Raw genomic sequence first — 22,637 nt, 5'->3', positions numbered from 1 at the left:
TTTCATTTAAAAATATATCTTTGGGGGCTGGGTTGTGGCTCAAAAGTAGAGTGCTCGCCTAGCACATGTGAGGCACTGGGTTCGATCCTCAGCACCACATAAAAATAAACAAATAAAATAAAGGTATTGTGTCCAACTACAACTAAAAAATAAATGTTTAAAAGAATATATCTTTGGGCTGGGGATGTGGCTCAAGCGGTAGTGCGCTCGCCTGGCATGCGTGTGGCCCGGGTTCGATCCTCAGCACCACATACAAACAAAGATGTTGTGTCTGTCAAAAACTAAAAAATAAATAAATAAATAAATATTAAAAATTCTCTCTGTCTATCTCTCTCTCTATTTAAAAAAAAATACCTTTGATAACATTTCACTTCAATACATAGTATTCTCTTTTTCTTTTTAATGGCCACATAGTTCAGATTGAGTATTCCTTATCCAAAATGCTTGGGTTTAAAATTGATTCAAATTTCATATTTTGGACTTTTGAATATTTATATTTATTTAATGAGATAGTGTAAGATAGTACCCAAGTCTAAAAACACTTCACTTGTGTTTCCTGTGTATCTTATACATAGCCAGACGGCAATGTTTAAAAATATTTTAGTGCACCCATACTGTGATTCTGATCCATCACATGAGGACAAATGTAGAATCTTCCACTTGTAGTAAATTGGTGCTCAAACAGGTTTGGATTTTAAAGCATTTTGGATTTCCTAATTAGGATATACAACCTGTATTAATTATTGCATAAAATAACACATGAAACCAATCTTTCATAGGTCAGCAACTATATTCACTATTACAAGTAATGCTGCATTGAGCACCTCAAGAACATGGTCAGACTGCCTAAGTTCAAGTATTAGTTCTTCCATTAACTATTATAAAAACTGCAAGCTACTTCCTTAACTTCTTATGTTTCTGTTTCTTCATGTGTACGAAGGGTTAAAAACAGTAATTATCTATTTAATGCATTTAGAATAAGATTTCCATAGAGAAAAAGCTCAAAAGTATCAGTTTAATTATAAAATTCCTCTTTCAGAAAAATTTTATAGTTGTATATTTCTTCTGAATAAGCTTTCAGAACTTTCATATTTTAATTTTTAATTAACACTGCCTAGTTGCCCTCCAATAAATTATAGCAATACACCCTCTCAAAAACAGAAATGGAGCTGGGGTTGTGGTTCAGTGGTAGAGCACTTGCCTAGCATGCATGAAGCACTGGGTTCAATCCTCAGCACCGCACATAAATAAATGAATAAAATAAAGGTCCATCAACATCTAAAAATATTTTTTAAATGTTTCTTCATACCTTCATTAGTAATAGGTATCATTTTAAAAATCTCTTCTCATCTAAAATGAGGAAAATTATTTTGTGGTTATTTTAATATGCATTTCCTTCTATATTAGTAATGTAAATATGTAAAAATGTAAATTCTCTCCAGTGCTGGGAGATTAAATCTAGAGCCTTGCACATACTAGGCAAACCACTGACCTACATCCCCAGCTCCAGTATTTCTCCTTATGTAAACTGCCTATACCTATCATTTGTCCAGTTTTGTCACATTTCCATTTTATTGATTTGTTAGTATTATATGTATATACAGGGAATGTAACACTTAAGTGTAACATATATCTCAAATACTTAGTGCCAATCCACGGGCCCCGCCAAGCTGGTTAGTACTGACAGCAAAGGAGTGATGGGTAGTCATTTGTAAGTTACAATCCCTTGGCCCCCCCCCAAAAAATTATTTTACACACAACTAATAATCTTACTGGTATGTAAATAAACAAAAATTTGAAATGCTGTACAAACAAAAATATCCTTAAAATTTTTATAAAACAGATCAAAACGTCCCTGCTAATGTTAAAGCTAAAAAAATTAGCAAATTTAAATTGAATTCCTGTTTACCTTTTAAAATTTATAAATGTAAGCATATCAAAACAAAAGACTATTTACAGTACCTGTCAAAAGATCTGAACTGCACAGGTTGTTCAACAGACAGATCACCAAGAGCACCAAGGCAGGCTGGTGGCAGAAGGGCAGGATCCACTGTGACTCCATCTGCTGGTATGTTAACCAAGCTTCGAAGAATGTCCTTCACATTGACATTTTTTGAAATAGGAACTGAGGGTGTCGCTTTGTTATCCAATTCATTTCCTCCATCATTTTTGGTCTCTTGAGATTTATTGACTTCTAACGAAAGAGTGCATAGCACCTCGCTGATTGCATCTGGGCCTGCACTAACACCCAGAGGTGCTGTTGAAGGAGTTACATACACATTGCTTCCTAAACCAGCAGCTGTTTCCTCCCCAATGCCTGAGTCTCTCCTTCGAGCAGATGATGTGCTTTCCACTGATTCTTCAACGGACGATGGAGTTAAAGGGCTAAGTGCTGCAGGTGTGTTTTCTACATCTTACCCAGAAACAGGAGAAAAAGAACAAATTTATAAAATTAGAACTACTTTTAAAAAGGCATATTCAGTGCCAATAGCCATCTGTTATTTTAAGTTATAAAATATGTCACATTCTATAAAGCAAAAACTAATTATAAAATGCATGAAATATTCTCAATGAATGCACCTATAATCACAACAGATGGGATAACAAAATACATGCCAAACTCCTCCAAAATGATCATGACATACCAATGAGTAGCAACACAAAATTGAAAGCCATTGATATTTAAGAAAAAGTCCAAAATCCTTGGGATAAAATAAAAACCTCTAACTCATGGGTGGTTTCCACTGTGGTAAAATACGTATGTACTAAATAAATTGTTATCCCTCCAGTCAGGTTTCCAACCATTCCAACAAAAATGCTTTTATGAAAATCGCCAAAGGTTAGATCTTACTAAATCCAGTGGTTGGTTCTCATTTGTCAAAACAAGTATCTGATTGCTCTAATTAGATAATGCTTTTTACATTTGTCTTCCAAGATGCTATACTCTTTTGGTTGTCCTTCTACGACTCTCTAGTTCGTCCTTCTTAACACTGTTCACTTATTTTTTCTCCCTAACACATATTAGGTTGGAGGAACTTAGGGCTCAGTTCATTGATCCTAAGTTCTTGGTACTCTTCCCTATCTACTTATATTCCCTTAGTGATCTCATCCTCTCTCAACATCCACTCATACCTCTATATCTTACTACCAACACACACACATTAAAAAAAAAATTCAGAGTATTATATAGTAACTGCTTATTCCACAACTTCTATATCAAAAGACATCTCAGCTCAACATGCTGAAAATAGAATTTCTTATCTTTCCCTGAAAATCTGTTTCATCTTTAGTCTACACAACTATACCTAGTAAACACACTTAAATATTTTTTATCTTTCACGTAACACAAATCTAATGGTTTAAAATTCTGTTTCATCTGTCACCAAAATATATCCACACTCTGATTACTTCTCATCATCTCCACAACTACCATTACAGTTCAGTTCAACCCACCATAATCTCTTGCCTGGATACCATTACAGTTCAGTTCAACCCACCATAATCTCTTGCCTGGATTACCGTACTATCCTCACTGATTACAGAAGGCAATTACTATAATGATCCTACTGCCCCATGCTTTCTGGTATTCCCCATCTTGAGAAGTCCTTAAATCTAGGCAGGGCCTTACTTACTCTAGCCAACAGAATGTGACAGAAGTAGCACTGGGTCAGTTCTGGGCCAAAGTTTGAAGAAGGTCTGGCAGTGTTAGTAGTCCCAGAATCCCTGTTGATTTATGATTTATCCTATTGGAAAGAACATGTGGAAAGACCAAACAGAAATAGAAAGGCCTTCCAAACTGATGGATGAAAACAAGGAATTAAGTGAACAGTGTGAGGCCCCAGATACAGCTGTAGCTCAGTGGCTTCAGTCAGCCAGCTCTAACTATTGGAGTTGTCTGACACTAAATAGATGAATAGAGAAGCCATCTTAGACTTTCCAGTCCCAGCAAACATCATATGGAACAGGGATGAACCTCCCCACTGTGTCCTACCCAAATCTAATGCTCAGGATTATGAAGACAAGACTAAGGTAGTATAAGTTTTAAGCCACTAGGATCCAAGGTAATGTGTTACATAGCAGTAAACAGCCAAAAATACTGATTTTTTTTTCTTGCCCTTTAGTGGTTATCCTCAATGCAGAATCCAAAGCATTACTTTTAAAAGCCTGAAAATTTTAACTGCTATACTCAAAATCCTCCAATGATTCCTCCTCCCCCATAGAGGAAAAATCTACACATTATCTTTCTTAGTTACTCCAGATACTTTTATCTTATTCCTTTTCTTTTTTTTATTTTTAGCATTCTTACAATCTTCTAAAATACTATATAATTTATTTAGTACATACATTTATTTTATTTTTAGTTGTAGTTGCACACAATACCTCTATTTTGTTTATTTTTATGTGGTGCTGAGGATGGAACCCAGGGCTCTGCACGTGCAAGGCAAGCACTCTACCGTTGAGCCACAACCCCAGCCCCCATATATATTTTTATCTCCTCCCATTAGAAAATAAGATGCATGAAGGCAAAGATTTTTTTTTCCTATTTTGTTCATTAATATACTCAAGTACACAGGAGGTACAGAATGAGTATATGTTGAATAAATAAAATATTTCCTTTAGGGTGGTATCTTGTTCTACAACTAGTAATGGCTACTTATCTAATCATACTTATTTCACTGACAGCTATTTTCAAAACTCTAATTATTCACATTATTCATTAAATCCATCTTGTTAGTCTTATAAAAGAATCTGAATTAGTCCTTAACAAATTTTAACTATTTGTAAAGAATAACATTTAGCCACTTACCTTTTAATTAGATGGCGCATTTAAAAACAAAATATTATCTTCCAATTGCAATTAATTATGATACTTAAAAATTTTAAATATTTACTTATCTATTAATAAAAAAGAAATGTAGGCTCTCATTTTATACATAAATGGATTTAATTCTTAAATCAATATTTTAACTAGGTAAAGTTCCACTTGAACTTTGTTACCAGGGAATAAAATATGGAAACTTACCAGGGAGTGATGAATTCCCATTTTCACTACCAGTTTCCTTAAATGACTGGTTACACCTTTCATTTTGGGGTTCCAAAATGTCTCTATACTTTGAGACCATAAGGACAGAGATGAAATATACAACAGCCAGAGCTAAGAATTGAGCTTGTTTGCTATCCTCCTGGGAAAAAGTAAAGGTAGTTTTTCATGACACTATTATATAATATGTTTTGATTTCATTTCACATCACAATATTTAAATATAAACATGCTCACATACCTTGTAATATCATAGAGAACAATATATTATTATTTTTTGTGTGATAAGTATATTAATAAACTTACCTGAGAAAGGATTAGGCAGACTTTTGGAACTATGCCTTTAAGTGAGAGCTTTTATACTTTGTAAACAAGGACAAAACCAGTCTCACCTTTAAAACTTAAGTAACTCAATCTGAAGAGATATGTCATAGCATACTTTATGAGATAAATCAAGTAGTAATTATAACTACAAGGATAATTAATATTTTTACTTTTACTCAATATTTAAATATTTAAATATGTAAAACAGGCAAGTACAAGCTGCACTAAAAGATTCACTCACAGAGAAAAAAAAAAAAGTGAGGTTATCAGATACAAAACAGGATGCCAAAAGAATTCTTGAAAGTATTTTGAGTGGTACAGACATCCACGTGCCCAGCACTGAAAACATAATGTCGCCACAGAAAAAGGACAAACTAGGGGCTGAGGTTGTGGCTCAGCAGTAGAGCACTCGCCTAGCGCGTGCGAGGCACTGGGTTCAATCCTCAGCACCACATAAAAATAAAAACAAATAAAAATAAAGGTATTGTGTCCAACTACAACTAAAAAAAAAAAAAAAGTAAAAGAACAAACTAGACTGACCTCTAAAAGAGGCCAGGATTGATTCTAGCTCTATTGATCACCCACCTCTGTTTATCAACAACTTCTGTATCTAATCCAATTCTCCATCTTCAAGAGGACCCTACGTACACCACTGTTCTAGTAATGTTTCAAAATAGGCTTGAACTTAATTATTTTAAACAAAAAATTTCAAATTTTTCTATTAAATCCTAAAAAATAAAGGCACCTCCAGTAGTAAGTTTAGAATAGGAAAACAGAGGGCTGGGGATGTGGCTCAATGGTAGAGTGCTTGCCTAGCATATACAAGGCCACAAGTTTTGTTTTCTAATAGATAGATACAAATTATTGGCACAAATTTGATTAAAACTTATTAACTGCTGCAAAAACTTTTATACATAATCAATTTCAGGAAAAAAAATTAGATATCAGGTTCTCCCTTAAATGCTTGAAGCAATGTGAGTCACATTTGTAATCTGACAAAATCTATGGTACTTTGTAGGTCCATGTGTAACAACTTCTTAGTCTTGGTGGAAAAGAAAACATTTTTCTTTTTTAAATAACATTCTTTTTCTGAAGTTATGCCTATATTTCTCTACCATACAATGCTGCCATAAGTGCTGCTAAAATTGCCACTAAAAAATGTGGACACCTAGATTGCTTCCACACTTTAGCTATTATGAATTGAGCTGCTACAAACACTGATGTGGCTATACAGCTGTAGTATGCTGATCTTAAGTCCTTTGGACATAGACCGAGGAGTGGGTCAAATGGTGGTTCCATTCCAAGTTGTCTAAGGAATCTGTATACTGCTTTCCAGATTGGTTGCACCAATTTGCAGTTCCACCAGCAATTTATGAGTGTGCCTTTTGCCCCACATCCTTGCCACCATTTATGTTGTCAGTATTCTTGATAACTGCCATTCTGACTGGTGTGAGATAAAATTTTAGAGTAGCTTTGATTTGCATTTCTCTAATTACTACAGATGTTGAACATTTTTAGATGCCATTCAGTAGATTAATAGGTAAAGAAACTCTGGTATATATACATAATGGAATATTACTCAGAATTAAAAGAGAATAAAATTATGGCATTTGCAGGATGGAGTTGGAGAATATCACACTAAGCAAAGTAAGCCAATTCCAAAAAAACAAAGGCCAAATGTTCTCTCTCATAAGTGGATGCTGATCCAGAGGCATGGGAAAAATGGAGGCATGTTGGGCAAACAGGAGAGAGGGTAGAAAGGGTGTGTGCGGGCAAGAAAAATGGTGGAATGAGATGGACATATTACCCTAGCTAGGTAAATGTATGACTGTACATATGATACGACGCTACATCATGTACAACCATAGAAATGTAAAGTTGTGCTGCAATTTTATACAATGAATAAAAATTCATTCTGCTGTCATATATACCTAATTAAAATAAATTAATTAATTACAAATATGTGGCCTAGAAAAATGTAAGCAAATTATTTACTGGGTCTTAACTTCTTAATCAGTTATGAATTGTATATACCTGTTTAAATCCTTACTTACCCCATCAAATTCCCTAGGTCCTTAACTCATTTCAACCTCTTACTTATTGAATGATCTTAAGCAAAAATTTAACCTCATGTGGCAATCCTACTCATATGATTATTATGAGAATTACATAATAGGATGATGGACATGGAATATTCAGTACTATGCAAATTCACAAATATTTAGTAAGTAAGCACTGATAGCACTCCAAACTCTATAGATGTATAAAAACCTACTCAACAAGAAAAAACTAAAATACCAGATGATGAGAAAGGAAAATGAAAAATCGAGGTTATAAAGTTCATAAGAAATACATATAATATATACTTAGAGCATCAAGTATTAAATATACAATAAATTAGTTCAACAAAAACTAATGATAAAATTCCCAATGTTAGGGAGTGAGATTACAAATGATTTTTATTTACATCCTAATACCTTATATATAACTTTATATTTTCTGTGAAGCCAGGGGTGAAAGAACACACTTGTAATCCCAGCAACTCTGAACACTGAGGCAGGAGAAGCCCAAGTTCAAGGCCAGCCTTAACAATTTAGCACAAGACCCTCAGTAACTTAGAGAGACCTCATCTCAAAATGAAACATAAAAAGGTCTGCGGATTTAGCTCAGTGGTAGAGCACCCCTGCATTCAATACCTAATACCATGAAAAAATAAATTAATCTACATGAAAATCAGTCATTCTCTATGTCAAAATGAGTTAAACCAAAATTATTTTCATCTTTCAAAAATTAAAAACACATTGAGAGCAACATTTCATCATGTACCTTTTAATCACATTAATATACCTCTGGGGGGAAAATATACACTATTCAGTAAAATAATATAATACTCAGAAATTGAATATTTCATTACACTGAGAGCATGGATTCTTGGATTAAGACTGCTGGGTTTGAATCCTGACTCTATAATGTACTAGCCAATTGACCAAGTTACTCAAGCATTCTGTAACTCACATTCCTCATGTATAAAATGAGAATTATGAAACGGACAGCTCAAGAAGTTGCTGGGCTTCCTGATAATATGTAAAGCCCTGACACTGCTTACAGTGAAATGCTGTATTATTCTTTTTAGCATCATTACTCTGATATGCTAGCTCCATTTATTTAGACAATTCTTTCTAATAGTCTAAGATTCTAAAATCATTGTTAAGAGATCTGGCTTTCCTTTCTCTACCGGACTATTTTATATTACAAAGAGTTTTTACTCTAGCACTTTCAGCTCAGAAGGGAGAAAATATGTATCAGCTAAGAGAGTACTTGAAAGAAATATTTTAACTTACTATGTCTCTGAAAACAACTGCCCTGAGTCGATTAATATCCATGTCTTGCAGGAGCCTGTCAAGATCTCTTACTGGAGATATACCACCAGTCACAATGTCCACTGGACTCTATTTAAGAAATTTTTTAAAAAATACATTATATATGTGAATACACACACACACACACACACACAATACACAGATTTTTTTAAAAAAATAAACACAGTATTCTAAGAACGAGAAAACCATGCTAAAACATTCTTTTTCCCATACATTTTCTTTCCTTTTTTTGAGGGGGTGAAGAGCGTATACAGGGGGAAATTATGTGGGAAAACTGACATATTTGAAGGAAAAGGTATCACAGAAACAAGAAAAGTAAACATTTGGAAAAGCAGACAAGATTGAGAATAAGCAAATCTGTACTGTATATTTAAACACAAACATTTGAATGTTATGTTCACAGAGTAACATAACTATTTTAGAATCTCTGTCACATTTATTTAACTTCAGGTTGAAATGAACAAATTAATTTAAGATCTTAACTATGAAACAGGAGTATGCTTTTTTGAAAATGACAATTCTGTATGCTCACCTTTGCTGCAGATTTCCCCAAGAGAACAATGCTTGAGGTTGTTTTCAGGCCTTTCCCTGTATCTCCCCTGACTTTCAGCTGTGAATGTTGTTGACATTCTAAGCAATTCCTTACTGCCACTGCACACACTGTCATTTGTTTTAATAAACAGATTTAGAGAAAAAAAAAGAAAATCATATTTAAGATTATGGAACTAATACAAATCATCTTCTACATAACATGATTTACATAAAACTTTACTTGAAATGGATTTCCTTCAGCAAATTCCTAAAACATCCCTGCATGTTCAGTGTTTAGTGTCTTGATTTTGTTTTCTGTCATAAGGCCCAGTTAAGATCTAGGAAGGAAATGTACCGTAGTAATTTGTACTTCTGAGTCTGCTGAAAGGAAATCAGTAAATCGTGTTTGTTTGTTTGCTTGCTTGTTTTTGTAACTGTGGTATGGGAATAACACAAGGGCTTCCCACATACTAGGCAAACATTACCACAGAGAAACACTCCCCAGCCAAGTTCAGGAAACTTAATAATAGGTTACTCTTTCATAGATCTCACCTAAGGGGAAAGTAAATATTTGAAATAATAGTGGAAGAAAACAGAGCAAGCCACATTGTTATTGACTAGTTGTAAGATAATAATCTTCAATTACCTTAATTGCAATAAAATGATTAAATTGGAAATTTTTATGTTTTTCCTATATTGTATCATTGGAATATGATACTAACAGAGACTCATAGTGTAATATTTAGGCTTTATAGGATCTAGTATTTACTGGCTTTCATTAATAGTGCTTAGAAGGTGGAGAAACAAAAAAGCAAATTTGATTTAATACAGAGCCTAAAATTTAGAGCTCCTTTTTAGAGCTACCACCAATCAGTTACTCAGATTATCTGGGTGTTGGCTTGTGTTTTGGGGGGAGTTTGTTTTGTTTTGTGGCTTTTTTGGTACTAATGATTGAACCCAAGGATGCTTTCCCACTGAGCCATATCCCCAGCCCTTTTTATTCTTTGTTTTTTGTTTTTTTGTGTTTTTTTTTTTTTAATTTTGACAGGATCTTGCTAAGTTGTGTAGGACCTTTATTAAATTGCTAAGGCTGGCCTCAAACTTGTCATTCTCCTGCCTCAGCCTCCCAAGTCGCTGGGATTACAGGCATGCACCGCTATAACAGATCAGTTACACAGAGTACTCAGAAATTAATTTTGAATTTTCAGTGATGAATTAGGTCATGTACACTTGACTATGATTTACTTGATATCATATAATCATCTCAATTCTCAAACAAATCTGTAATACTCAAGGTATTTGAAATTAAGATGGGGAAGGGAAACAAATTAGAGACAAAATAGCAAACTTAAGTGGGGAAGGTTAAATATCACTATCACACATGACTAGAAGACAAAAATTTAAAAAGGAAAGTATTTGGAAAGAGAGCAACAAAACTTGGATGAAAGGAAGAAAGGGAGAAAGGGAAGAAAGGGAAAAGATATGAATATAATTTTGGGGCTGGGGATGTGGCTCAAGTGGTAGCGCGCTCGCCTGGCATGCGTGAGGCCCGGGTTCGATCCTCAACACCACATACAAACAAAGATGTTGTGTCCGCCGAAAACTAAAAAATAAATATTAAAAAATTTCTCTATCTCTCCTCTATCTCTCTTTAAAAAAAATGAATATAATTTTGGTCAAATTTGCTTATCAGGCCCAGTTTTAAAAAAAAAATTGTACTTTAGGCACAGACTACATAAAATCAAACTTGGGTCTGTATTATTATAAAGTTAAAAACCACACTAGATCTCTTCATTTCAACCAATCTCAGGAGCACAGGTTATTCTTGTTATTGCCATCCCACCTTCTAACCACAAAGCTCAGGAAATACCATGAATGAGAAGTCCAGGGATCAAAACATCGGAATTGTTTCCCTAATTTACCACACTCTACTAAGTGACCCTGGACAAGTCCCTTTCCATGTCAAACCATGTGCAAGAAGACATGGTGCTGGAGTCCAGCAAATCATCTCTTGATTCTTTTCTAAAGCTATGAAAATGAGAAAGAGTATTTCCCTAGTTTCTGAATTTAAATGACTACTGAGTAGAATGAAGCTTTGCCAGTGTAGCCTTGTATTTTTAACTGTGGAAATGCAGGGAAAAGCCTCACACAGTGGTGCATGCCTGTAATCCCATTGGCTCAGGAGGCTGAGGCAGAAGGATCATATGTTCAAAGTCAGCCTCAGCAACAGTAGGTGCTAAGCAACTCAGTGAAACCCTGTCTCTAAATAAAATACAAAATAGGGCTGGATGATGGAGTGCCCCGGAGTTCAATCCCCAGTACAAAAAAAAAAAAAAAAAAAAAGAAAACAAAGAAATAAATGTAGGAAGTGGAAACATTTTTAAAATGGCATATGCAAAAGTAAAAAAAAAAAAAAAAGCCTAAATATTTTAATTATATTGATAATAGAAAGTTTTAAAAAGAAGCATACTACAACAGAAAGAATAGCCACACTAGTTCAGCAAAAATATATTCAAATTCCAATCTGACCAAATGTAGGTTTCAAATTTAAGTTTCCTAATTTCTCTGGTCTACAATTTTCTCAATAAAAACAACAAAATGACAGCTCAATTTGAAAATCAGAACTAATCACAAGCCAATAAATGACAGCTTTCATTTTATGCTCACAAATTTGAATTTCTTAATTAAAAAGTTAAAACTATTTTTTATAAATTGTTATACCTTAACAAATTATTATTTCCTTAGAGAATCCTAATTTTAAAAGTACTTTCAATGGCATTTTGAATAAAAATAGTAATTGTGCAAAAAACTCTAATTGTATTTATTAGTAATAACATGCTAAACATGGAAAAATATTTCATTAACTAATTGGGTTTTCTGCTGCTTCATAGGTACCTTATTTCTGATCTGTTTACACACGGTCATGCTTCCTAAGATTCTGCTTCCATTTCTTGGACTGACTCACTATATCATCTTCTCTTCATTTAATAAGCAAGTAATTCAACAAAGTCTAAGTATTTACAATTTGGTTTATTATTTATACTTAGATAAAAGGAATCTTGTGCAAAGAAAAATATTTTTTGCTTTACCTAAAGAAGCCTAGTTAAGACTAAACGTCATTTTGCATATTTTTACTGTCACCTAAAGAAGAATTGCTTCCAGGTAAATAGGGATTTTATGCTTCTATTAACTGCTTTAACAAATTACCAGAGTTTATTTGAAGAAAGGCTGTACTTGAATGATTCCAGTTTAGAAACCTACTTGTTACTGAAGTGTGTTTGCAAGAAAGGAGAAACCAGCATCACATGGGAATTGGGAGACAAGTTGAGGCTGTACCTCAGTCTACATGATCTAATCTAAATCTCTACCAAGATGCTTGCTGGAGTCTTAAAACTTGAGAAGCACTACTCTTGAAGCAAAAAGGGGTTGCAGGAGAAGAAGGAATGCTCAGAATCTCCTTAGCAAATAGTTCAAATTATGCCCCTCTCCCTAATACCTAACCTGCTAACTACCACTATGCATCACACACTAAAAAGTCAACATATACAACTTGGCTGGCACATATCTTCCCCCCAAAAAAGAAAGATGATTTTCAAAGTAATATCTGGATTACCAAAAACTATAAATTCCTAATGATTTGAAATAGCTCACCTAGTCGGAGACACTGCCGCAAAATACCTCCAGATGACATATTTTTTTCAGCTTCAATTTCAGTGAAGCCAAGAGAACTTGCAAATATAAGCACATCCACGAGGCTAATTAGCCTCTGCAAAAATGTCACAGAGGCTTCTATGGAAAGGCCTTGAGTAGGTTCAATATTCTCCAGTTCATGCTGTAAGGAATAAAGTTTGACATTTACATCAAAATTCTGATAAAAATCTAATTTTACCAGCTATATTCCCCAAATTTCTAAATTTGATTTTTTAAAAAGTCAGTCAGGCTTTCAGAAATACAGTACAATAGGGTGATTTACTTATTTCATCTAAAAAAGAAGGGCAACGGGAACATTAGGGAGAAACACTGTCAATCATTTTCTTCATTAGCTGACTCATCCCTAAAAATCAACACTCATTTTAATATTTTCACGCCTGGAACAAATTCTAAAAATCCTTCCAGGTAACTGCAAAAGATTTTGTTGCTTTTGATGTATAGCAGCTATTATGCATAGTAACCCACCACATTCAAGTTTTAATCAATAAGGCTGTATAACACTCATATTTTCACACCAATTGTATGTAGTAGTTAGGTCCTTACTGTAGCCGATGTAGCAGCTGAAAGCAATGGCAGTATACCCCCACAAGCCATAACCATATTGTCCATCACTTGAGAGACGAGATGAATTGTGTTGTGTACAAAGATGACATTATCACTGCTATTCACGAAGTCCATAACTGTCTTTGTTGAATGGCTGTCCAAAGATAAATGATGTTTACTGATAAAGCTAAACAAAGGAAATCACAGTTTGCCTACTTGAGGAGAGGAAGGATAAGAAGGTGCTTTGATTCATCTTCAAAACTGAGGAAAGGCAATGATGTAGCGAGTATTTGGGGGTATAACCTTCCTCAGAAGAAGTAAACCATTCTATGGCAACAGGTACCATATATGTCCTCCTTTGGTTCTGAAACAAACACTATTCATTTTATGTTTGACTTAAAAAGTTGGATGAAATTATCCTTACTGAGAAGTAATGTGGCAAAAATAAGGAGGTAAATGGTGCTAAATGTGTTCTAAAAATTAGTTTCGACAAACATTTTCTTAGGTAAATCCAGAAAATGCTTTTAAAAGAATAAGACTCATATACAATAAAAATAATCACATCAGGCTCTGTTAAAATTATAAACATGTGGGGCATGGTAGCACATGCCTGTAATCCAAGTGGTTCGGGAAGCTGAGGAAGGAGGATTCAAGTTGGAGATCAGCCTCAGCAACTCAGTGAGACCCTGTCTCAAAAATAGAAAGGGCTGTGGTAAAATAAAAAGCTCAGTGGTAAAGCACAACTGAATTCAATCCCCAGTACCATTAAAAAAACATTAAAAAAATAAATAAAATTATAAATCATACAGTGGAAGATAATATGAAATATACAGATTTCTTCTACTAGAGAGAGACATGGAAAATATTATACTTAAATCTTAATTATTTTGTAGTACATCTAGTAATAACCCCACTTAGTAGGCCTACCTTGTAGTAAATTGCATGCTATAAAATATTCTACAAGAAATTTTCAGCAATTTTTTTTAAAGAAAATTCTCTGCCTTATTTTTGTAATCCTCTCAGAGAGGGATTTCATTCTTATAATGGAAAATAAGAGTTTACTCAATAAAACCTTACCATAAAATATTTTATATTCGACTTTTTCAACCGAAAGTCTAAAATTAATTGCAAAATATTTATATAAATTTCTTTGAAAAACAAAGATTTATACATATCTTCGATAGTAAACATATGGACAAACCTTCTCCACATCTGTATATCTGTTTCTATGGAAAATAAGAGATCAGTGAGCAAACGCTGATGCATTTGAGACCACTTGAACTCAGGAATACGAAATAGAGCAGATCTGGAATCTCTCCTTTGTCCATCAACCACATCTGGGGCTGTTCCTTGTCCTGGCTGTTCCTGTTGCCTTGACATCTAATACAGAAAATTTTTAAAGTAATATAATGAGTTCAACTTCAAAAAAAAACATTAGTAAAAATCATGCAATTCATCTAACAAGTATTCAAATTTTAAAACACCAAAGAACCAAATTAGAGAGAAAAAATTATCATTAGAAAAATGAATAACATTAGTATTTTAGTACATTCTAAAGCAAAGTTATCAAAACTTCTAAACTACTACAATTCAACAGTAATTAACTTAGAACCATGTTAAGAATTTCTACTATGCGATGTTTCATAAAGGAATCAATCAGTTCTTAATTTTGAATCTTAGAATCTTTAATCTAGGCAGTTGCTGGATAACAAATTAGCTAAAATAAAAAATACACTAAAAAAATGTAATGAACAACAAACCAACAAAAAAAAAAAAAGGAAGACAAGATAAGAATGTAAATGATAACATGCAACCAGAATCTCACTTTATCACTCAGAAATACTGACAAAAGAGAAAACTACATCTCTAGATAGCACACAAGCTCCTTTCTCTCTCACAGACTTCATGGTTCAATTTAAACCATGAATTTTACAACTAAAATCTACACTAGTATTTCTGTAGACCTAGACTTCATTGGAAAATTAATGAGCTAAAATGGAGTCAGTCAAATGAAGGGTGAAATATAAGTACTTCCAATATTTACTTTATAAACTAAAATTATGTCAATCCTGAAGTTTGAAAATAGTAACTTTTGATAATTCTGTGGTAAAATATTAATAAAAGCTGCAATTTACAAAACTGGGGCTAAGGATGTCGTTCATTGGTAGGGCACTTGACTGACATGTGTGAGGCCCTAGGTTTGACCCCCAGTGCCATAAAAAAAAAATTAATAAATACACATTAACTGTCAAATACTTGTGCTAACAATTTGAAACAATCTTTACATTCACTGCATTTATGTAACAGCAAACAGGAATATGAACCAAATTTAAAGAAAAATAAAATATAAGCATATAAACTGGCTCTATTTTAACTCAATGCAAATATGACTTGAGAAGAAAATAAAATCACCTCAAGCACATGGCGCTGAGGTTGAGGTGGTTCTGTGTTCGCACTGGCTTTTAATTCCAGTCTCTCGGTATCTGTAGCAACAGTAGAAACATCCAACTTGGCAATCTTTTGCTCAGAAGTAGCAGGAGCCTCGAAGATATTACCATGACAATCACTAGTTGATATGGTTTCTCCAGCAAGGTCAGCTGTTTTCTGCCCTTTCTCCAGCATCTGTTCAACATCTGATTGTACAGTTGTTTGGGAAACAGTGATCCCTGGTGAGGTAGCAGAAGACCCTGATGCTGGCAAAGCCAAGAACCCAGAATCTTTAGAATCTTGAGCTTCACTATCACTTTGCTTTTTAGTAACAGGTTCTTCCTCTTTAAATATTAATTTGCAGTCATTACTAAGTGTGTCCAGGCTTTCACTGGCCTCAGAAGCAACTGGAGACAAACTATTATCTTGAAGATCTGTGTGCAGACTGGCTTCCTCAGTGGGACTACCTTCTACCTTCAGTTCCACATAATCATCTTCTTCTTCTTCCTCTGCTATAGATTTTTCCAGTAACTCTGGCATCTCTGAAGCATCCTCTTCTGAGGGGGAACTTAGAGAAGCAGTTATTTCACTGATGACGGTTGTGTCTTTGTCAACTGTTTTAAAAGAATTAGAGAAAATAGTCACAGATTCTGCTATGTCAGAAGATGCTTCTAAATCACCTGCATTCTTTGTCTCATTTGTTGCTATTTCTTCCAAAGTGACTTCAGCCAGTAACTCCTGATTTTCTTGCTCAGTTTTCCTGTCTTCATTAGATATATTTTGCATTTGCAGTTCAATGTTGGATGCAGAGTCTACTGAACTTGTCTTCTCAATACTTGAGTTTTCAGCACTATTTGTGGTGAAATGAGGAGAGAGAGGAGAATCCTTCATGTCTGACTGCTGAGATCCCAATGAAGTATCCACATCTCTGCTAATGCCAGTGATGGCTTGGACTGAACTTGAGGAACATGGCTCTATTTCTTCATCAACTTTTCCTTGCTGTTCCCTAAATATACTGGCAAGGTTTTCTTTGTGTATTTCAAAAGTGACCTAGATTTTAAAAGTACAATCAGTTAAATATACATTAATAATGAGTATAGCATACAGAATATAACATTAAAATACTTTTAATAACTTTTCAAGTACACAGTTTACACAACACTGTAAAATTTAAATTCTCCTATAATATCCTTAATTTGGTAAAATGATTTTATTTTTTAAAAGAGAGAGAGAGAGAGAATTTTTAATATTTATTTTTTAGTTTTCGGCCGACACAACATCTTTATTTGTATGTGGTGCTGAGGATCGAACCCAGGCCGTACACATGCCAGGTGAGCACGTTACCGCTTGAGCTACATCCCCAGTCCCGGTAAAATGATTTTAATAACAATAGATAGTGTGGCATAAAGCCACAATAAGAACATAATTAGCCCATTCTTTAAAATGTATATAGAAAAAGAATTCACCCTCTACTGGTCACTATAACTTGTACCAAAAACTGAGTCTACACCCTTGGGAAGAGTGTTATACACCGAAGAATACACTGCTTCAAGTGCAGTGAAAACTCATTTCCCCAAGATTTGTCTTCAGGAGAGATTTTAAAAAATAATAATAATAATTAATTGTGCTCATTATTTCAGCAGCTCTCCATATACCTACTGTTATGATTTGGATATAAGACATCCCCTAAAAGCTTCTGTGTTAATGCAGTAATGTTCAGTGGTGAGATGATTAAATTATAAGAGCTGTAAATTAGTGGATTAATCCATTCGATGAATTACTAATTTGAATGGACTATCTGGGTGGTCACTGTAGGTAGGTGGGACATGCTGGAAGAGGTAGCTAACAGGGAAATGCCCTAGAACAGTTAATTTTCCCTGTAGCCTTGCTCCTGCTTTCTCTATGTTTCCCAGCTACCATAAATTGACCAGCTTTCCTCCTTCACATCCTCTGCCATTTTATTTTGTCTCGCCTTGAGCTCAGAGGAATAGAGTCATCATCCTTGTACTAAACCTCTAAACCTTGAGCCAGAATAAACTTTTCCTATAATATCCTTATTTTGGTAAAATGGTTTTAATGATAATAGATAGTGTGATATAAAATTTGTTCTTGCCGGGTATTTTGATCACAGCAATGAGAAACTAACGCACCTATGAACTACAGACCATTTTCTTACTAAGCTAAAGAATACAAATTCTTTTAAAACAGAAAAAAATAAAATCCAAACCTTCCCCAAAGGTAAACCAATTGGTTGCAAATGGTCTGAAATTTCCAGTTAGTCCATCCATACATACACTCATTCTACTTGCATATGAGTGATAACTATGTATTCAGCACTGTGAATATTTCCATATTATGCTTTGCCTTTTACCCAAGTAACTAGAAACAACTGAATAGGAAAAAAAGTAAAAACTAGAGTAGTGTGACTATAATGTCATAAGATTTATAACCTCTTCAAGAGGTTATAGCCACCATTATGTGATTTCTACTTGTGTTTCAAAGGAAATCTCCACTTCCCTATCCTCCAAAAACACAAAGGAAAAAGTGCAATGCATGCAGAAAATATAAACATAGCTATAATTTATTAAAGCTAAAATTGTTGTGTCCTATAACCTAACATTATATTTATGGTACACTGAATATTCATTCAGTAAATTTTTATTGAGCCTTAGTGTGGGAGGATGGTAGATGATAACAAAAGAAGAAAAATTTTTTTTCTTAATACACAAAATTTCATAGGCCTTTTTGAATCACATAAGTAGAAGGCAAACAAAAGAATATCTAATGCACAATGCAAAAATGTCCTCCTATACATACTAACTAGACATTACCTATGATATATACATAACATTCATGCCATAATGGGACATAGCTAGAGATGAAAACATCTAGAGAATATTATCTATAAACATTTTCCTAATTAAAATATTTTCTTAGTTATAAATATTAGGGAGTGTTTTAATGTTCCAAAAAGAAATGCATGTATTTCACACTGAACAGTAAAGTGACACAATAGCAGTTTTTAAAAATCAATTTCTTTTACACCCATAATGCCACAATTACTTTGAAATTCATTCTTTTTTTATTTTAAAATATTTTTTTAGTTGTAGATGGACACAATACCTTTTATTTATTTGTTTGTTTATTTATTATTTATTTTTATGTGGTGCTGAGGATCAACCCAGTGCCTCACACATGGCAGATGAGTATGCTAACACTGAGCCACAACCCCAGCCTCTGAAATTCATTCTTTAATTGTTCAATGACTCACATTTATTCATCAAAAATGTACTGAACATCTATAGCATGCCAGGCACTCTGTGATGAACAACACATTGTTCCTGCCCTCATGGAGTTTATGTTCTAATGGAAGAGGCAGAAAATAAACAAATATGTTAGACAATGACAAGTAGTAATAAGAAATCTGAAGGGAAAAAAAACACAAAGAGTAAATGCAAAAGAAAGTCTAGGAGACAAGGGTGTATTTTAATGGGTATCTGAGAAAAGTCTCCCTGTTATATTCAAACAAAGACAAGAATAAAAAAAGAGAAAAAGCTATGTGAAAAGGAAAGATGGAAAGGCCCTGGAGCCAAAAATACACTTGATATGTTTGAAGAACAACAATGAACCAGTAGAATGAAAAATGCAGAAGATGAGATCAGAGGAGTAGCTGTCGGCCAGACATGACTGTAGAGCATCAGAGACTGTGTTAAAGATTTTGGTTTTATTTCTGAGGGAGCCACTTGAGAAAAGAGTGGAAGGAAGACACAATCTGATTTCTATCTTACAGAAATCACTGTCTGGAAACCTGACTTTAGGGAAATTATTTCTGCACGAATACAATAGTTATCATTAAGAAAGCCAAGTTACATACTATCAACCTTATATTAATTTTGAAAACAATTTATTTTATTTTATTTTGTTATAGAATTGATTTTAATTTTCAATAATTGCTTGCTTTAATTTTATTGAAATAAAGAGTTTTTGGAATTGAATTAAATGTATCAATAAAAATGAGTACATGCAATTTATATGTTCAGGTTAAAGAACAATATTTTTTAATCCCATGTATTGTCCACCATGTTAAAAGACAGAATATTACCAGTATCTCACAATTCCCCTAGGGGTCCTTTGCAAATTGTACTCCCTGATCTCCCCACTCCATTGGGAGGAAATCAATATCCCCACATTTCTATTGTTTACTATTTATTTTTTTAATACTAAAACTAGCACAAATCTAGCCAGAGCAAAATTTAATACACAAATTGCCACAACCAACTAAAGGTTCAGAAAAGCAAGAGAAGATAAGATACACCAAATCTATAAGTCATAGCAAGCCTTTTGCTTCTCTAAGAATATTCTCTTTTCTGTCTATTTTTGGGAAGTCTTTAGACAAGGTCATTGGGAAATACAGAAGTAAAGAAAACCGGAACATCTGTCAGAGGTAGTATGAGTAAAGCAATGTGTATCTTGCATGAATAAGGGTTAGGAAGTAGACTACTATATATTTCCAATTCTAAGTTCACATGGTCAACCTCTACCCTGAGAAATAGGGCAAAGCAGAATATGTTTTTGAGAGGGGACATTAGGATCTTCAGATGGTACAGGTGGAAGGACAAGCAGGAATTACTCAGCACATGATCAAGACAAGAAAAGTACTCATAGCAATATGGGTCACCTTGTGTGGACAAGACTCAAAAAGAAAAGTTATAGAGGTTGCTGGCATTTTGGTGATAACAGCCAGCCCTTTTGTGTGTCTCCAATCAAACTACTCCAGTCTGAATGGTCTAGCATCTGTTAGCCATAAAACCATCATCCAGAAATCTCCCTTTATTCTAATCCCATAGATGTCCTTCATCTGTCTTCTATGTTGTTTTTCCTTCTTCTTGTATCCCTTATCTTTTTCTTTGTTTTACTCACTTTCAGCATAGTATATCCTGCAGTGCCTTCTTGAGAAACGGCACATGAACTAAGACCACAAATATCTGAAAATATTTGTATTCTATCTTCATAGTTGATATACAGAGTGAGTATAAAAATCACAAATTGGAGTCTGGCATGGTTGTGCACGCCTGTAATCCCAGTGGCTCAGGAGGCTGAAGCAGGAGTATCACAAGTTCAAAGGTAGCCTCAGCAACTTAGAGAGGCCCCAAGCAACTTAGCAAGACCCTGTCTTAGCATGAAAAATAAAAAGGGCTGGGGATGTGGCACAGTGGTTAACGGTCCCTGGGTTCAATTCCTGGCATAAATAAATAAATAAAATCACAGGTTGGAAAGCATTTACCTTCTGAATATGAAATACTTTCAAAATTCTCCACTTGGTTGATTTTCAAATTTCCCTTTAATTTTCTTTAACAGTTCAAAAGCTAAATGAACAATTATCATTCTTGACTCTTTTATTTCCATTTTCCTTAAGGTATTTGTGAATTTAAAAGTAATAATTCCCAATTACCAGATATTCTTGTAAATTACTCAGCTAACAGACTAGTTATTAATCTTCACAATCATTTGATAGCTAATCTATAGCTGTTTGTAATGTTTGGAAAGCACTTCTACAAACTACTAGTTAAAGATACTTATGAGCTAATAACCACAACATTTCTTTTGCCATTACTTTCAACTTAATTGGCACTCAAATTTACTAAGTAGGAAAGAAAAGATGACTACAATATTAAGAAATAAACATTATTTCTTTAATTTAACATGTTTAACCTATTAAATTTAAACTATGAAATGGTAGGCAATATTTAGCAAGTTTATTTTCAAACAAATGCATCTTTTTCATTGTATGATATTTTTGAATGGCAATATCAGATAAATATAATATCTTAGTTTCTAACTCTTACGTTACCAATGTTTTCTACAGTTGATAAATGAGATATAACTTTAAAAAGAACTAAATCATTCCATATGAGGTACCAGTGGGCAGAGGTCACAATGATTTCAACCACACCTGAGATCTTTTATAGACTGATGCTACAGCTTGCAACAATAATAGTATAAGGTAACAGATGTAATATAGCGAAATCAAATTATAAATACTTACTGATCTATTTTTATACAAAGCACCTGGATTACTAATCTAGACACTCCAGACTCAAAGATAAATACTGCCCAAATGGATCTCTCCTGGGAGATAAAAACATACTGCTATAAAATATGAAGTCTCACCATATTAAATACCCCAAGAAAACTACCAGAAGGAATTATGACAACAACATTGCAGGTTCAATAACATAGGAAAACTATCCCATAAGGAAATCAAGTGATACACACAATAATCATTATACATTATTCATGCCGTGAACTTCAAAAAAGTTTTAATAGGTTATATTCCTATGGTTCAAAGATAAAATAGTATATAACATAAAAGTTTCCCTCCCACCACTGATCTCACCTGCAAACATCCTGCCAATAATGAGGCAATTAATTAGCCAATAATATATATCCTTCAAAGGTATTTTTGCAATACACACAAATATAAAGTCTTATTTCATGACTTATTTTATTCATATATACCACTATGTACAATGTTTTTCATTTAATTTTTCTTGGTAAACTGTTTCAAGATAGTGTTAATTTGCAGTCTCCTTACTAGAGTCAGCAAGCATACTTTTTTCACATTTAAGGTAATTTTGAGTTAGTCTTCTGTGAGATGTTTAATCAGATACATTTTTCCAT

The 22,637-nt window shown here is 33.8% G+C and overlaps 1 protein-coding gene across 5 annotated transcripts in view; it reads right to left on the bottom strand.

Annotated features, from left to right (window-relative positions):
* The window catches only part of Lrba (LPS responsive beige-like anchor protein), a 728,436-nt gene that overhangs the window by 522,277 nt on the left and 183,522 nt on the right, over nt 1-22,637 (bottom strand). For 3 of the 5 annotated variants that reach the window (XM_046459031.1, XM_046459030.2, XM_046459034.2), the window contains exons 23-30: nt 15,942-17,006; nt 14,731-14,909; nt 13,530-13,683; nt 12,927-13,107; nt 9,277-9,404; nt 8,706-8,813; nt 5,024-5,183; nt 1,963-2,413 (exon numbers count right to left, since the gene is read on the bottom strand). In XM_046459031.1, coding sequence (XP_046314987.1) covers nt 1,963-2,413; nt 5,024-5,183; nt 8,706-8,813; nt 9,277-9,404; nt 12,927-13,107; nt 13,530-13,683; nt 14,731-14,909; nt 15,942-17,006 — 2,426 coding nt within the window. The remainder of the gene's footprint in view (nt 1-1,962; nt 2,414-5,023; nt 5,184-8,705; nt 8,814-9,276; nt 9,405-12,926; nt 13,108-13,529; nt 13,684-14,730; nt 14,910-15,941; nt 17,007-22,637) is intronic. The other 2 variants (XM_046459033.2, XM_046459036.2) reach the window with 1 other exon arrangement.

This window comes from Marmota monax, unplaced genomic scaffold (genome assembly GCF_021218885.2).
Source record: "Marmota monax isolate L192 unplaced genomic scaffold, Marmota_monax_Labrador192_F-V1.1 WCK01_AAM20220418_F8-fsc00002, whole genome shotgun sequence".
NCBI lineage: Eukaryota > Metazoa > Chordata > Mammalia > Rodentia > Sciuridae > Marmota > Marmota monax.
Note: the sequence above shows the minus strand (reverse complement) of the source record. Positions and strands in the feature narration are given on the sequence as shown.